At 43.2% G+C, this 18,511-nt stretch overlaps 2 protein-coding genes across 2 annotated transcripts in view; both read left to right on the top strand.

Annotated features, from left to right (window-relative positions):
* Positions 1-18,511, top strand: part of SPARC (secreted protein acidic and cysteine rich) — a 184,248-nt gene that overhangs the window by 42,470 nt on the left and 123,267 nt on the right. The window lies entirely within an intron of this gene.
* Positions 1-18,511, top strand: part of GLRA1 (glycine receptor alpha 1) — an 87,594-nt gene that overhangs the window by 65,033 nt on the left and 4,050 nt on the right. The window contains exons 5-8 of the mRNA XM_053377062.1: positions 1,566-1,648; positions 3,051-3,188; positions 5,796-6,010; positions 12,208-12,354. Of these exons, the coding sequence (XP_053233037.1) occupies positions 1,566-1,648; positions 3,051-3,188; positions 5,796-6,010; positions 12,208-12,354 (583 nt within the window). The remainder of the gene's footprint in view (positions 1-1,565; positions 1,649-3,050; positions 3,189-5,795; positions 6,011-12,207; positions 12,355-18,511) is intronic.

The following is an 18,511-nucleotide window of genomic DNA, read 5'->3' as shown; positions in this document are numbered from 1 at the left end:
AAGTCTGCTCGTGCAATGGGACATGCCCCCCTTCTTCCTTGCACCCCTGTGCTCCCTAAACAGGATGTGGGATACTGGGAGAGGCTTGCCTGGCGCCTTTGTTCAACACCTTTAGGTGCCAGGCAACAACATCCCTTTTCTCCCAGGCCTTTGGCTAATTAAATAATCTATGACCTTTTAAACCATGTGTGTGTGTTATTGTTTTTGTTCATTACTATGTTATGTAATTTTGTGTTTTTATATTGTAAACTGCCCTGTGATCCTCGAATGAATGGCAGAAAAACAAACAAACAAAAAATATATTTTTTTAAACAGGGGCCATTGCAGGGTCTGAAAGGACCCCAATGAGGGGGGGGGCAGCATCTTCCGTAGGACTGTGTTAGCCCTTTTGTTCATCACCGTACATTGAACAGATCAGGGATCAGCTGGGTTGGGTCTCTCCAAGGTCAAACCTATCACTAGTTGCCTCATGCCATGTGACAGATTTTGAGAGACAGCGACAGCAGTCTTTCCATCTGCCATTCCTCCTGAGCCCCTTGGTCATTCCACCCATAGATCAGAGCTATGGGTGGTATCCAACCCACTCATTCCATCAGCACAAGAGTTCCTGCCAGTTGCAGTAGGGCTTCCCCCCTCCCCCCTATGCACCCCCTTCAGTCTTTATAGGTTTGCTCAAATCCCTCCAGAGCACAGGGCACCTACAAAATGAAGGAAGGGGCAAACCTTCTGTTGTGTGATTTAAAAAATCCTTGTGCAGACAGAATGAGTTAGTTGTCGGCTGCCCTATATATCCCATAGGCCTGTCTGGCATCCCTTAAAAACTCGCCCGCAACCCTTTTATGCACAGAAGGGTGCTATTGCATTGCCAATGTTGTTGTACGATTCAGCTGCCAGTCAGCTTCTGCAGAGCAAATGGGGTTGCGGGAGGGAGCACCATATCGTCCTTCGCCTCAGGTAGCAAAATGTTGTGGACCTGACCTGGGTCTCTCTCTGATGCAATTACCTGCAAGTGTTCCTGTTTTTGCAGCTGTTGTTGGGAAAAATGGGTCCAATCTGATTCTGACACTGGTAGCTTGCACTGTTTCTCTTGCTACAGAACATGTAGGAACATTTTCTCCTCACCTGATAGCTGTGACCTCAGCATACGTGATCATCAGCCTAGGCACAATATACCCCATGGTGATGGAACATTTCAAACTGCTGGTTGAGGGAGTTTAATGTTTTAATGCTACCCCTGCCCCTGCCCCCCCCCAAAAAAATGTTAATTGAATTTACATAGCCAGGGAAGATTGCCTCATAGGTTCCTCTGGATGTTCTGCCTTTTCATATGTGGAGATATCTATGTTGGGGAGCATAAATATTAAGCAGCGTTAATGGAGTTAATGTTTGGAGCATGGCCCTATTTCCAGAAGTCAGGGGGTTGTGCTCTCTGTATCTCCCTCCCCTGCCCCTAGGCCTGAGGGTGACCCCTGCTCACCTCAGTTGTCACCCCAATGACTTTAGTGCAACTTGCTTGTCACATCAGCTTGAAGCATCTCGAATCACTGTCTCCGTTCCTTTCACAGGATCACCTTGACGCTGGCTTGTCCCATGGATCTGAAGAACTTCCCCATGGACGTCCAGACATGTATTATGCAGTTGGAGAGCTGTGAGTCTTGAAGGTTTCCCCTCTAAAAATAGCTGCCATTCTGCACACAGACTTCCACTGCATCATCTGTTCAGCTCTTAGCTGAATCCTCCAATTATGAAAGAGAAACCGGAGGGAAGAAGGAAGAGATGAAGCATTGGGACAGACTGTGTTGTCATGTGCAAGTTTTCATGCTTCTCTGATCACACTCCCTGCCAGTGTTCAAGCCGTCCAGCTTAAATTTAGCTTGCTTCAACAGATTCTCAGTGGAGAATACTCTGGGGTAGAGGGCAACAACAAAAAGCCTTTGTCTGGAGAAGACTGTGTGATACAATACTCGTTCAATATTTATCAGCCCTTGTCCTCTGTCCTTCATTCCTGTTGAGTCCATTTAAGGGCACTATCTTCACCAGCCAGGTGTCCTCCAGATGGTATTGGACAGCAACTCCTATGAGGCTGATGGGAGCTGTAGTCCAGCTATATCTGAGTGGCACCAGGTTGATGAAGGCTTTTGTGCTGAATGCTCTGCTGTCAACAAAAATGGCTGCCATGTGCCTCGTTCCCTGGTGTCTGCCTGATGCCTAGTAGAACTCTTGGTGCTGTGGTGTTTCACATTTCTTCACCCCTGCTTGACATCACTAGCTGCCAGTGGCGGAGCCCAGATAATGCAGAATGTACCCAGATAATGCAGATAATCACAAGGCATGTAGGTGTCAGATACGGGGAGGAGAAAACTAAATGAGCAGCGGCCACTCTAGGTAGCAGTTCTGCATTTACCCTCACCATCTAGTTTTGACCCTCCTGTAAATTATGAACTGCCTGGCTGGGAGCAGCATCCGTTATATGTGTATATCTTGCTGTTAAGAGACAAAATGTTTGTACTACAGTCGTACCTTCATTCTAGAATGGCTTAGTTGCCGAACACATCGGCTCCCAAACGCCGCAAATCCAGAAGTATGTTTTCCAGTTTGCGAACATTTTTTGGAAGCCGAATATCCAACGTGGCTTCCGATTGAGTGCAGGAAGCTCCTGCAGCCATTTGGAAGCCATGCCTTGGTTTTCTAACGGTTTCAGGAGTCGAACGGACTCCGAGAATGGATTAAGTTTGAGAACCAAGGAACCAAGGTACCACTGTACTAGATGTGAATGTCAGCCATGTCAGTTGGTCATCTGAATTTTACCTTAAGCCCCCGTTGCCATTTCGCCCTGTGTACACTTCTTTTTATATGTCTTTAAATTAATCCATGCTTGCAAATGTGTGTACCCCAACATCCCTTCCACAGTGAACCTATTCAGAGTTGGGAAATGCACCTAACTCTAAGCAACTTTGGGACTATTATTTCTTGGCCCCTCCAAGCATTTGAATCCAGTGCAAATCACAGTTCATGCTAAAGTGTTTTGTTTCTCCCTCTGCTGTTTATAGTTGGCTACACGATGAACGATCTGATATTTGAGTGGCAAGAGAAAGGAGCTGTGCAGGTTGCTGATGATTTAACCCTGCCTCAGTTCATCCTAAAGGAAGAAAAGGACTTGCGCTACTGCACAAAGCATTACAATACAGGTCAGTGGTGGACTTGCACTTCTTGCATTACCGTGCTAAGCATTATAATGCAAGTCAGTGATGGCCAATATATGCCAAACGTTTCTCCCTAGAAATAGTCAACTGATGAGATTCTGGCTCCACACATTTTGTTCAGCACTTCTCTTTAGTGATAAACGCCAACCACTCCACTTGTTCAATGAGCCATCTAATCGATAGTGTGTTAGCAAAGTTTCTACATCAGACCAAAATGTTATTTGCAGCAGCTTCTTGTGTTTAGAACACTCTAAAGACAGAACTAGATATTACAAGAGACGTGGAACACCCTCCCTCCTTCCTAGTTATGTGACAACATCCCATCACTAGGCATCATTTTCTGTTGTATCACATGTTCATTGCATGCTGCTCTGGTTCTGTTCCACTGCAGTTCATCTTCTGCTAAAAGCCCTGTTTTTGGCACACTGTCTGCTGTGGCAAAATGATACAATTGACATAATTTATTAAGTCAATTGCTTAAGTCACATTGTCATTCTGTTGTTCCCCGCCATTTGTTTCAGTGCAAAGAAAATGCAATGCAAATGGCAGGGGTGGGGAACCCTATTCAATTACATGTTGTTTGCAACTTGAAAGCATTTGCTGGATTGATTTCCAGTCTGAATGATAAGTAAGTGAACGTTGATGATTTCCAACCTTGTTTCTATTTCACTAGAATTCTCCAACACCCCTAGTCATCACATTGTTAGTTTCCACACTCTCACCGCAACCTACGATGTTAGGCAAGGGTGAGATAATAGACAGTGGAGTGGCGTCATACCAATCCCTTTATTATACAGAATGGTACTGGGAATCTAGGAAAAATTGCTACAGAAACTCTGGTTCTTGTTACATATAGATAATCACAGTTCTGGAGCTCAATCCCCATATAATTGGGAGCAGAGCATGCAGTAAGTTCAGATAAAAAGGAGACTTAGGCTGCAAGCCTAACCCTGTCTCCTCAGAAGTAAGTCCTATTAAAATCAGGGGGGCTCACTACCAGGTAAGGATTGCAACTTTAGTTAGTGTGTTTGTGTAGCAAAACAACAAATGAAAACACTGGATACATTTGTAAATGCTCAAAATTTTATTTAAAATTTTGAGAACGGTTCTGTGGTTTACGGCAATTTTTTAAAAAAATCAACTTGCTTTGCAGTTAAAGTAGAAATGGTAGAAACACTGCAAAAATTAGAGGATCTCAGTTGTGACAAGAAAAATGTCAGCAAAAACCCCCTTAATTTTTCAGGAAGAAAATATATTGCCTGTGACATTAATTTTTTTTTACTAATTCTAGAATGTCTTGGGTGATATCCAACTAAATAATACTCAGAGTAGACCCATCAAAATGTATGGACTTGTCAATTGATTTCAATGTGTTCAGACAGTTGCAGGACCTTTACATGCAAATATGATCCACAACTGGTTTTTTTCCCAAATGCATGCCTTTGCAGCTGGAGCTCAGGAAAGGATTTATTTATTTTATTCAAAACAACATATCTCACCTTTTCTGAAAGAATACAGCACCCAAGGCATATACCAAAAAATACAGCAAACATTCGCATTATTCTTACTATAATCTTCCGAGCAAGTTGTACCTAGTGAGTCATGTTCCTCAATTTCTGTGAGTTTACACTAAGCAGAACTATCATTAGATGCAACCCCTTAAATTTTCTGTACTGTTTTAAAAGTAGGGTCACTTGACAGTTCATAGAATCTGCAAGTAAATCTCTGAAAGGTTTTGTAAACAAGCGCTTTCTGTATACGTGGGATGCCTCTAATTTGAGAGATGGAGCATGCAGTTTCAATAATTCCTTCAATTCAGACATATGCAGGCTGAAGAACACACATCTATCCCCACAGATGGGTTGCAGTTTAGTATTCCTGATAGGAAACTGCTAAATACTTGTTGATTTGTTGTTTCAAAGGGCAAAGAAACCAGGAAGTAAGTGAGAGCTTATGCCTACTTTGCTCTGGGAAGTGACTGCCCAACACAATTTCCCAACATATGCACTAACTAGGATGTTGCAATCTGCACATCTTTCCCTCTTAGGGAAAGTGTCACCTATGAAGCAGCCCTGAAATTGTGCCCAGGGCTGAATCTACACAGAGATAGATTATAGATAGATGATAGATGATAGATGATAGATGATAGATGATAGATGATAGATGATAGATGATAGATGATAGATAGATAGATAGATGATAGATAGATAGATGATAGATAGATAGATGATAGATAGATAGATAGATAGATAGATAGATGATAGATAGATAGATAGATATAGATTATAGATAGATAGATATAGATAGATATACACACCGTATATATAAAAAACCCGCTGTGAAAATGCTTTTTTTTAAAAAAAGTTGTAGAATATATGTGGAATTTGCCATTAGCTCATCAGCACCATCTAGTGTCACATTTGTATAGTGCACTTAAAACATTATATTTGCAGCTGTATAGCTGAATCCCTGGCCTGGGTAGGAAATGGCTATTTGAGCAGGTGACCTCTTGCCTAAAAATGCTTCCTATCAAGACTCTCACATGCCCCTGCTGGTCCCCATTAGGCTAACCTTTTCCTGGTTCGTTCCTAGGCAAGTTCACCTGCATAGAAGCTCGTTTCCACCTGGAGCGGCAGATGGGCTACTACCTGATCCAGATGTACATCCCCAGTCTGCTGATTGTAATTCTCTCCTGGATCTCCTTCTGGATCAACATGGATGCTGCGCCTGCCCGAGTTGGTCTGGGCATCACTACTGTGCTCACTATGACCACACAGAGCTCCGGTTCCCGAGCATCTTTGCCCAAGGTAAAATGTCCTCTTTAAAGCAGGTAATTCAGAAATCCCTATGGGAGCAGGCAGAGCTCAGTTAGAGCATCTCTAGTTATAAAGGATTGGGCTGCAGGTGGTGTGAAAGGCTTCTGCTGCTGCCAGTCAAAGTAGGACATACTTGGCTGAATGGGCAACTATTCCAATCTGGTAAATGTGTAAACCACAGAGCCTAGGGCTTGCCGATCAGAAGGTCGGTGGTTCGAATCCCCCGACGGGGTGAGCTCCCATTGCTCAGTCCCTGCTCCTGCCAACCTAGCCGTTCGAAAGCACGTCAAAGTGCAAGTAGATAAATAGGTACCGCTCCGGCGGGAAGGTAAACGGCATTTCCTTGTGCTACTCTGGTTCACCAGAAGCAGCTTAGTCATGCTGGCCACATGACCTGGAAGCTGTACACTGGCTCCCTTGGCCAATAAAGCAAGATGAGCACCGCAACCCCAGAGTCGTCTGCGACTGGACCTAATGGTCAGGGGTCCCTTTACCTTTATGTTCCTAAGTAGATTTTTGCAGCTAACGCCTTTCAAAACACCAACTTGGCATATCCCTCAGCTGTTTCCCATATTCTCCACCCCAAACCCCTAGCGTATATAATCGGTGGATCCCTTTCACTTTCTTTAGTAAGCTTCCAAATGGTTAATAACTTCACCAGAAGATAAAGCGTTTAACACCAGTTAAATTAAACCAAATCAGTAGTGAAATAGTGGGTCTGCACTGGCATTGTATCTCTCCAGGAGCAGATTATTTCCATATGCAGTGAAACAATGGCAAAATCCATCAGTTTTCGAATGATGTCGCGAAGGTTATTTTTTTAAGGGTATTTTGTGTATTACCTGTCTCTCCAGTAAGCTTTTGATAATATAATGAAGATTGGTCCCTGGAAACGACCAAGAACAGGTTAATAATATGATAATTGCAGCATGAATTGTGACTGCAAATAAATGGGAAAAACCGAGAAGATCCTCAGATAGAGAATCAGCTAAAAAGACCATGGAATACTTAAGCAGTGGTACTTATGCATTTAATTAGATTCAGAGTAGGTAAGGAACAAGAAAATAAAATTATTATTTTTTGAAAGCTGTATATTTAAAATATATACATTTATAGAATACCCACTTTAATTAGATTATACCAGAAGACTTACTCTAGTCCTAGAAGAAAATATATAATATTAATGACTTGAAGTTTAGTGATTAACACTTTATATATTGGTTATCACCATTTCATGGTCTTGTTTTCTCCCCTCTTAAGCTGTCCTTATGAATTGCAGCTTGTGAATTAACTGTCAAAAATTATTAGTATGGATTAATTAATTAATGGTAATCATAATAATAAAAAGAAGACATTAAAGCAGAACTAATTTAACTCTTGTTGACAGTAGCCAGCCAGGTAATAGCTACAGTTCACGTTTAAGGGATCCTATTGAAAGGATCATTTCTTAGGGCTGAACTAAACCTTGCTTTCAAATGCATGTAATAAAACCTGTTTGAAAGAAAAGCTGATCTGGGGAGAGAATCATTTTGGGTGGAGAAATTGAGGCTGGTGGGCTTAACCTAACTCTCCCCCCTGCCAGTCTGCACGCTGCTTTCTCTCATTGCACAATACACCCACAAGTGTTCCAAATGCATCTTTACCTTCCTAGATGTGAAATTCTGTGGGGAGGAAAGCAGCTGGTGGAAGGGGGGGGGCAATTTAGAGCAGAGAAATTATCAGAGCAGGATTAAGTACTCCTTCCTCTTTGGCTTCTCTGATCCAAATCATCCCCTTCTGAAGTGTCTTTTCTTTTTCTTTCAAGAAAAAAAAAGTCTGTTGGGATTTTGCTTCACCCAAATATGTGTAGTGATCAAATGAGCTGAGATGAAGCACCTTGACATTAAATGATTCCCTTACAGTGACTGAGTTACAGGGTAAAGTGAAGAGTGATCAGAGAAGTAACCGTCAGGAGCTCGTCTTACTCTCGAGTAGGACCCTGGTAGAGAGACATGCCTGACTGGCATGTTCTCTCCCTCCTGGTCGTTCATTCGGGAGCTTCAAAAGCTTTCTTCAACCAGAACATCACAGCGACCGATGCCAACAGACATCGGCACACTTAGGGATCCGCAGAGTCTTCGCAGCTTGCGTAACAGACCTCAGCAACTCAGCATTTTGGCTAATCTGCTTTATTTACATATAAACACACACGGAGCACTGCAACATGGCTCCCTCTCTCTTTAGCATCAGACAGCAGACAGAAAGAACAAAGGATAATAGTCCCACTTCACAGAACACAGTAATCCAAACATCCTGGCTCCGTCACTTCCCACTCTGTGGAGTCAAAACATACACCATCATGTGATAGACAAAAATCCCATGACTGCAATCATGGAGCAGGAATTCTAACAGTAACATTCAGCATGGGACTTTTAATCCTGATTGCTTTAAGGGAATATATATTAGATCACTGAAGCTGACTGGGTTTGTCCATTCCCTTGCTAGGGAGACCATCTGGAGAATGAAAGAAAAAACCCACACAGTCATCTGAGTTTCCTGAAGAAATAAAGACAATCATTTACATAGACACAAAATATATTTGAAAAAAATAAAAGCATAATTCTCATAGATGAGGGGTGAATGAGGAGTCTGTGCATCAACTAGGAAGGGGAGAAAGTACCCACAGTAAAGGAATGGCAGAATAAGTTACTAGACTATGCAGAAATGGCTCAATTGACAAATAGGTTAAGGGGAAATACAAAACAATAATTTACTCAAAAATGGGATATGTTTAAGAAATCCTTACAAAAATATAATAACGATATAATGTCTATGGCAGCATTTGAATGACCCTTGTGTAAATCAAATATTAATAAATAAGGATAAATGGTCCGATATAAGAAAGTATTAGAAAATATATTAAGAGTAAGGTAGTAAGTATAAGTACATTCAATATTGTAAATGTTATGTACATCGGGAAATGATGGGAAGTCTATTTTAATATGGTTTAGTTTACTTGATTCTACTTTGGTTTATTTTTACTTAGAAAATATAAGGAAAGAGCACATATAAGTATAAGTTTAAATTAATATTTAACAGTAAAATTATTTAAGATTATTATTATTATTATTATTATTATTATTATTATTATTAGCACTATTTAAGAACGTGTATGATATCCAGGGATTTCAATAAAGAAGTTTTTTTAAAAAAGGAAGATGCATCAACCACACCATCTTCTCAAAGGAAAGTTATGGTTCTCTCGTGAGAAATCTCACCATCATTATAGGCTTGAGATTCTACCCTCCTATTAAATTCCTGCTTCCAGCCAGACATAAATGACTGTCTGGCTCATTGTTTATTATCTATTTAGTGCCATCCATCATATCCCAAGACAAATTTAGGAAACACCAGCACGATCCCCTATAGCTTCACTTCCTTTTGACCCCTAGTTCAATAAAGAAGGGAAGATATTACAATTCATGAATACCCCATGGTTTAAAGATTGGATAAAATGAATCCTTTCAATAGGTTCAACAGCATATGAGCCATGTAAGACCACCGTTGTGTACAATATAGCATGTACAAATCAGTCGCTCTCTTTCAGCCAGGACTGATGAGAGAAGAACAATTGAAGGACGTAACACTGGTAGCTCAGCAGTAGCAGTAGAGCATCAGTATTGCATGCAAAAGATCCCAGGTTTGATATCTGGCATCTCCTGGGAATGTCCACTGTCTGAAACTCTGGAGAGACACTACCAGTACTGATCTTAGAGGGGCAAATGGTTGGGCCCCATACAAGGCAAGTTAAAAAGTCAAAGGAAGCACTTGCTCTGTTGTTGCATATTTTAAAAAAAGCAAAACCCAGCATATGCAGAGAAAATAGGCAACAAAATTACAAATGGAAATTTCTGGGGAAGAATGGAATTATTCATGGGGGAAACTTGATAAATATACAGTAGGTTCCGTATTGCAGGAAAATTGTGATGCTTCAGTGGCAAAGCATCTACTCTGTATGCAACAGGCCTGAGGTTCAGACCCCAGCATCTCTGGCGTAGTTCTGGGAATGTCGCTACTCTGAAACAACCTGAGCTAAATGGACCAGTTGTCCAACTCAATACAGTGGTACCTCTGGTTGCGAATGGGATCCATTCTGGAGGCCTGTTTGCAACATGAAAAGCCCGCAACCTGAAGCACCGTATGTGCACAGGTGCGCAGTGCGATTTGGTGCTTGTGCGCATGCACGAAGCATGATTTAGCACTTCTGCGCATGCGCGAGTGGCGAAACCCAGAAGTAACCCTTTCCGGTACTTCCGGGTCACCACAGGACGCAACCTGAAAAAATGTAACATGAGGTATGACTGTACAAGGCAGCTTCCTATGTTCCTTTCTATCTCAGTGCTGTCTAAATCCTGTAGTAATGTTTCAAACTCATTCGCTCTCTGTCGAAGGACAAGAGGGGACTTTGCCTATTGTGCGTGGACCTGTGTGTGCTAGGAGACTGCAAGCAAAGGTCAAAAGCTATCCATTCTGTTTGGGTAGAAAGATTGTGTTTAGACCCTGAGATATTTGCCTCACCGTTATTAAAAGGGATAGTGCCTAAAGTGAGTGTGGGGAACCATTAGCCTCCACAGGTGTTGCTGAACTACAACTCCCATCAGCCTCAGGAAGAAGGGCCAATGGCCAGAGCTAATGGGAGTTGTGGTTCAGCAACAACTGGCGGGCCAAAGGTTCCCCACACCTGATCCAAAGAAAAGGGCGAATCTTGTTCTATAAGACAGTGAGATAAATGGACTGTAAATACTGGATGATTTCTCAAGTGCCTGGAGAATGGTGTGTAGGACAGTAGGATACAGCTGTCTTAAGTAAACTAAGACAGGTATTATGGGTGAAATGGGGTATGAGATGAAAATCTCTTTGAAATGCATGGGGCAAGTTATTGTAAGACAAAATACAGGAGTGGGAAGTCCATTTCCATTGACATAATAATAGTCTGAGTGTGTGTGTGTGTGTGTGTGTGTGTGTGTGTGTGTATTACCAGGCTTTATATTATGTACCAACCGAATACAGTGGTACCTTGGTTTAAGAACACTCCTGTTCATGAATGATTCGGTTTACAAACTCTACAAAACCGAAAGTAGTGTCCTGGGTTGAGAACTTTACCTCAGTCTAAGAACGGAATCCGAACAGTAGAAGGGCAGCGGCGGCAGGAGGCCTCATTAGGGAAAGCACGCCTCAGTTTAAGAACGGCTTTGGTTTAAGAACAGACTTCCGGAACGGATTAAGTTCATAAACTGAGGTACCACTGTATGATGTTTAACATGTTTTATATTCCTTCATAAACTGCTTAGAGGTCTTCTATGAAGCAAGCACTATATCCATTCTGGTAAATAAATAAATACATTATAGGGCCACCCACCTAGCACTGCATGAAGAAGATGGATCTCTACCCTGTGGGATTGACAATACAGAAAACAGGCCCACCAAGGGAGATAGCAGAGGAAAGGCAGGGTAGTGGAATGAGGAGGAGACATGGGAAGAATATTTGGCTATTTCAATATCTGTGCCATTAAGTGACTGGTTACACAAGTTGCCAGTCTGTATGCATGGTTGAGTTGTTACAAATTAGGATCCGAATAAGCAGGTAAAGGGCTTTAACCCATTACTCCTCCCTATGGACCTGATCCAGATTGTAGGAGGGCATGCCTGCAATTTGCATAGGGGGAGGAGTTTCCAGAAAAGTGAATGTGCGGGGGGGGGGTCCAATGCAAATTGCAGATGTGCTGAACAGGAGCAACAGAGGTCTGCATTATGGAAGGTCTTGAAAGATTAAAGCCCCCAACCCATTCCTTCGACTAGAGTCTCAATCCAGATTCACCTCCCCCACACAAAAAACCTGAATATTAGTGCTTTGGAAAAAACCCACCTCTTCCTACAATTAAAGGCAAAGCTATGTGGTTAGCAGAATGTGTAGATTGGCTTTTAGTTGTACTAGAGAATGGGTACTAGGGGAAATGAATCAACAAATATTGGGAATGTTGAAAGTGGCTGGGCATTTATGCTAGCTTTGGCCCTCCCTCAAGCAGAGAGCGATGCAACCGAACCAACCCAGCTGGCTAACTTGGAGCAGACTTTGCTAGGCTTGCCGGTCTACCTGGCTGGAGAGCGCCTGGCTCCAGTTGCCAACCTCATCCTCTCTTCTCCCCCAGGTGTCCTACGTGAAGGCCATTGATATATGGATGGCTGTGTGCTTGCTGTTTGTCTTCTCGGCTCTGCTGGAGTACGCCGCTGTCAACTTTGTGTCCCGGCAGCACAAGGAACTGCTCAGGTTTAGAAGGAGAAGGCGGCACCATAAGGTAAGTGATACACGAGCCAACACAGCCGTGTAGAAGAGCACAGCTGAAATGGACGGGTCCTGGGGCATGGCTGGCCTGATCGAGAATGGGCACTGGAGGCCATTTCATTTGGGCAGGCAAGATTGGAGCACGTCGGCGATGAGCCAATAAGACGAGCCCGGCAGCCATATTTGGAAGGGAGATTTGCGTATCGTTTGGAAGGGGCCAGGAGCTACAGCCAATCAATGCTCTCTGGTGCATGGTGGGCAGATGTAGTCATCTATTTCACTCCATCTCCCATCAGTTCCAGCCAGCATGGCCAAAGATGGCAGAAGCTGTAGCCCAAAGATATCTGGGTGGCCTGGTTTGCAGGCAAACACCTTCCCTTCAAATGCTGTGCTACTCACCAATGGTCACAGTTATTGGAATTATAAAGCTGCCCACTGTGTAAAGGGTAAAACTCGGCCCATAATGTGTTATATTAAGGTGGCTTGGGAGAAGCATTTGAGAATGGATGGGAAACTACCAAAACAGAAGGCCAATGCAGTAACTGCTTCTCTGACATTCAGCTTGCTCTCCCAGTTTTGCAAAAAGTTAACTCTACCGATTCAAAGAGCCTGTGCCTGTAACTGAAGCTCTCCCAGTCAAGCTGTCCGCATTGCTTCACATGCTGCGATATCATTCATGGGTCCATGCTGCTTTCTTTAGCTGGGTTGGGAGGCAACAAATGGTCTCAGAACTGCACTGCTGAAGTAGCCAGTTTCCCATATAAAGGTAAGTAGAACAAACTCTCTCACCAGTCAAGCTCCCTGTTGGGTTTGCCCAATCATAGAGTTGGGGAGAACCCCCAAGGGTCATCCAGTCCAACCCCTTGCAGTCCAGGGATCTCAACTGAAGCATCCAGGACAGATGACCAGCCAACCTCTGCTTCAAAACCTCCAAGGAAGGAGGGTTTTTAAGCAGAGGTTGACTGGCCATCTGTAATGATGCTGAGCTGTATGGATGCGCTTTGTCAGTGACTGGCCTCAAGCTGAGTAAGGTGAACTTGGTAGGCCTCCTTGTGCCTCCCCAACTCTGAACCTGCCTACTCCAAAGAAGTGTTTTGATGGGGCAAGACATATATGAGACAAAAACAGCAAGTGGAGACTACAGCAGAACGTTGCAGTATATCCCCAGCCCTTAGCATGCTCTAGTTCTACGCCAGTGTGGTGTAGTGGTTAAGAGCGGTAGATTCGTAATCTGGTGAACCAGGTTCGCGTCCCTGCTCCTCCACATGCAGCTGCTGGGTGACCTTGGGCTAGTCATACTTCTCTGAAGTCTCTCAGCCTCACTCACCTCACAGAGTGTTTGTTGTGAGGGAGGAAGGGAAAGGAGATTGTTAGCTGCTTTGAGACTCCTTAAAGGTAAAGGTAAAGGGACCCCTGACGATTAGGTCCAGTCGTGGCCGACTCTGGGGTTGCAGCACTCATCTCGCTTTATTGGCTGAGGGAGCCGGCATACAGCTTCCGGGTCATGTGGCCAGCATGACTAAGCTGCTTCTGGCGAACCAGAGCAGCGCACAGAAACGCCATTTACCTTCCCTCTGGAGCGGTACCTATTTATCTACTTGCACTTTGACGTGTGTTTGAACTGGTAGGTTGTCAAGAGCTGGGACCAAGCAGCGGGAGCTCACCCCGTCATGGGGATTCGAACCGCCAACCTTCTGATCGGCAAGTCCTAGGCTCTGTGGTTTAACCCACAGCACCACCCATGTCCCTTGAGACTCCTTAGGGTAGTGATAAAGCGGGATATCAAATCCAAACTCTTCTTGTTCAGGGTTCCAACCAGCTTGAAACAGGTGCTTTGTAGTCTTGTTCAGGCTTTATCAGAGAGGGCTGCAGGGGAGGTAAATGAAAAAGGATTGGATTTAGACCTCCTCTTTGGGCTTCATAGAAGCTAGAGCTGTGCGCAGAGCTTCCTCTTTATATTGTCATTAGCCCTTGGGCTCCGGTAACTTGCAAAGTATTTTGCAGGAGACAGCTTGTGGGAAAGGGTCGTAACTCAGTAGCAGAACACCTGCTGCTTTACACAGAGGCGATTCAGTCCCCAGCATCTGTAAGTAGGGCCTGGAACATTCCCTGCCTGAAATTCCACAGAACTGCTCCTAGGCAGTGCAGATACTAGTGAGCTAGCTAGTGGGTTCAACAATCAAGAAGCCAGTTTCTGCACCCACTGTAGAGAGAAGTGGGGTGGGGGGGCAGATGGGCTTATCAACCTGGGAAAGTAGCCCATCTGGAATAAGGAAAACTCTGATCCTAAATCTCTGCTGCCTTGTGTCTATACTCATTCATGAAAAAGGCTTCTGGAGTAAACCCCAGGGGGAAATCCATACCCGTTGTCTTTGGAAGAAGAGAAGACTATGGAGTAAACCCTACACAAATCTGGAGTATAGTCCCTAAGACTGTTGGATGGCATCTTATATGCCTCCTTCTGATAACTCCTGCAGCCAAGATGGTGCCAAATATATTGCTCTGCTTTCCTTTGGTCCACATCAGCGAAGCCGAGAGAGGGTTCTTGTTGTCTGGGCAGCCCAGGACCTCCATACACACTGCCCATGTTTGCACCCTGGAGAGGTCACTTTGGTGCTGCTAACACAGCAAAAGCAACACAGGACGCAGCAGTTATGAGTTACCAGTCTCTGCAGCTACAGCAGGCGCTGTGATTCTCTAGTTGTTTTTCTTTCTCCTGGAGGCACACTCTATCGTCTCAAGGCAGATGGATGCCAACACTGGACCAAGGGTGTGACTCTCAGCATAAGGCAGCTTCTTGACATGTTCCTGCTACCACTCCAGCCATTTGCTGTTTGTTTGCCTGCCTCACTCATGGTGGGTTTGTGAGGCTGACTTCATAACAGCCGAAAGCAAATGGAGAAGAGGGAATAAATATCCCACTGAGCAGCTGGAAAAGAGTGGCAATCTACTATTTGGCCACAAAAATTCTGTGAAGGTAGTTTGCTTCTTCTTTTTTCTGGCGGCCTTTCTGCAGAGGGAGAAAGGTTGGCTGGAACTACAAAAGAGAAAGAAAAGAAAGAGGCTAGCCTGAAAATGATACTGAGAAATAAAGGGAACTTGTAATGAAACGGAAAGTTGAACAATGTTATTTTTCTGGTAAGGCAACATCTCTCAAATATAATTCAACCATTCTTCTTCCTCAAGGAATATTTCAATCAAAATGCACAGGGACAATTAATTTGAGTTATCATTTTATTAAAGTTCTGTTACCTTTCATTACCATCTTGAGGCTTGCCTCTTTTCTTTTCTTTTCTTTTCTTTTCTTTTCTTTTCTTTTCTTTTCTTTTCTTTTCTTGCTCCCTCCCTCCCTCTCTCTCTTCCTTTTTCTTTCTATCTTTCTTCTTTCTGAATAAGGTGTAGATTTAATATCAGTCTGTACACTTAGTCTCCTGAATCTTGTGCCAGAACACTGGACATGGTGGGCAGGCAGGGGGGCGAGAGAGGAAGCAGTTGTACCAGATCTCCTGGCTGCTTTTTCTTTGAAAAATATCAAAACTGGCTGGTGGGATGACTAGGTGCGTGGGAGTTTAATATTACAATGGGCTTCAATTTTACCTTCCCAAATGTAAATATACCCACCATTTCCACATAGACTTTTCTAAGTCCTTAGAGCTGAGCTTCTACCTCCATGCGTTTCAGAAGTCTATCTTTGTGGTATGGCTAAAATGCAGAATGTGACTCTTGGGATACAGATAAGTTTCTTGCTTCGCATTGCTGCCACCTGCTGGCCAGAGCAAGATTTTATTCTTTTTTATTATTATTTTTAAAATAGAAAGATAGGCAGACAGCACATTTTAAAAAAAAACACCTTTGAAAAGCCCCCAAGTCATCTTAAGGTTAAAAGACTGCCTCCCGTCCCAATTCTTAACTCGCCCCTTCTCTTTTAACTGGGTGGTAATTTTCAACGCTTCATCTATCACGTAAATTAAAATAGCAAATTCCATTTAATAACTTGATAACCCACATTTGCCTGTGTCACCATAATCTAAATCTGCCTATTAAATAAATTGGAATCTCTTTTTATAGTTTAGTGCCAAAACTGTAGAAATAATAGTTCTATGAACTCCTGACTTCCTTTTATCTTGGTTCTAATTGAGGACAAATATTATGCATGCATGGAAATTCCCCAGGGGGGAGTAGCATACAGATCTATTAAAGTACTTGAAAGCAGGCAGCACCTACACGCAGTGCAGAACACTGGCTAGCACTGAGAGCAGCTGTTCTTGGCAGACTGATGCTGTGATCTTTCCTATCTCTCTCCTTTTATCCATTAAACCAGCATAAGATCACCTCCCCTTTTCTCTCTTTCCCCAGGAAGAAGGATGAGAGGGGAAGAAAGGGAGGCTTTCTTAGACCCTGGGAATATTTTTTTCATCAGGATACATTCATTGGGCCATCTGGATGTTGAATGCCAGCATGGTTAAACGACAGGATCAAGGAGGCTACAAAGCACAAGAATGATTCATTTGGGAGGGAAAGGAAATCTTGACAAACCTACTAAAACAATAAAAAGTGCCACAAACCTGCAAGCCAAATGCAAAGATACAATGAGCTGGGATAGCTCAGTTGGTAGAGCATAAGACTCTTAATCTCAGGGTCATGGGTTCAAGCCTAACGTTGGGCATAAAGAGGGTTGGACCAAATGACCTTTGTGGTACCTTCCAAGTCTGTGATTCTAAGGCAAGCCAGTAATAAAACTGTCAATGATATGAAGCTGTTAATGGTTTTTTAAAAATGAAAACAGGAAATGAGCCCAGGAGGGAGCAAAACCTCCAGATAGCAAAGGGGAAAAGACAGGGACATTTCAGAGATTTTCTTCCCTCGCCTAGTGCTGCACATCCATACGGTGTTGGACTTTTTTTTTTTATCAACTTGCACAGCAGTTCCCTTTGCTTTTGAAACCCACACTTTCCAAAGCACTTTGTGTTATTTCTGCGCATGGGAGTGAAGGGAGTCTGGAAAAAGTAAAAAAAAAAAAAACTCAACAGGATAACTCTTTGAATACCACCTTTAGAACATTTCATAGCTGAGAAAGTGCACTGGAAACATCAAAACCAGCCTCTTGCATGGTGCCAGTTCAAGGTGTAAAAGGAGACATTGTGAACAGAGAGCAGGTAGCTAAGGAAGAGACCCCACGCTTTTGGTGTTGACTGTAGAGAGCCAGTGCTATCCCCAGGGAGGGAGGGGGGAGGAAAGGGAAACAGGGATGATGCGCCAACCTGTTCCTGAGACTAAACGGTTCCATAGGTAAGTCATATGCCTGGCAGCGAACTCCAGATGAAGCAAAACTTCATTCAGCATTATTTGCTCAGATTTGCCAAAGCGCTCTCAACTCCATTCATACTTCCTTGCTGTGAACTTGTGGCGGTACAATTCATCCATACCATGCAAGGCCGCTCTTAAAAGATACTCTGCAAAGAAAGGAAAAGGAAAAGTCATGCATAGGGAACTTGGTCTAAATTAAAGTCCATAGGTTAACTGATGGCAAATGTCACCATACCTTTTCCTCCAACTGCTTCCCAGCATGTAACTTGGAAAGGTCCTGCTTCACCCATGATAATGAATGCAGAGTCTTAAACTGGATATCCTACTCTGTGTGTACTGATATTTAAGAAAGCTTGAAAAACAGAGGCTTCTATATGCTAATATCTAGGCCAGGAGCTCGTGGAATTGCTAATCGACCTTTGTGTTCAGAGCATCATCACAGCTGCTTCATATTCTGAATTAAAGGCCATCAGTTATTTGGCTTCTTTTCCTGGCCCTGACAAGAATTCTTATTTATTTAATTTACTGTATTGGCCCAAATATAAGCCACTCCCTTAAAATTCCGCAGGCACTCACACCCGTTCCATTTTACCAGATATCTGTTTCAGCAGCAATATGATAAAGGCCAATTTTTGTAAGGTCACAAATTTAAGCCGCACTTTAACTTTTAACGGTCGGAGTTTGGGGGGGGAAAGTGAGGATTATATTCAGGCCAATATGGTATTAAATTCGTCTGAGGAGCATAGGGCAGTTTACAGTATAACATATATTCATACATCCTGTAGGTGATGTCTCACTATCTTTATTTTTATTATTATTATTATTATTAAAAAACTAACTCTTTCGAAAATAGGCAGGTCAGT

This window comes from Podarcis raffonei, chromosome 2 (assembly GCF_027172205.1).
Source record: "Podarcis raffonei isolate rPodRaf1 chromosome 2, rPodRaf1.pri, whole genome shotgun sequence".
NCBI lineage: Eukaryota > Metazoa > Chordata > Lepidosauria > Squamata > Lacertidae > Podarcis > Podarcis raffonei.
Note: the sequence above shows the minus strand (reverse complement) of the source record. Positions and strands in the feature narration are given on the sequence as shown.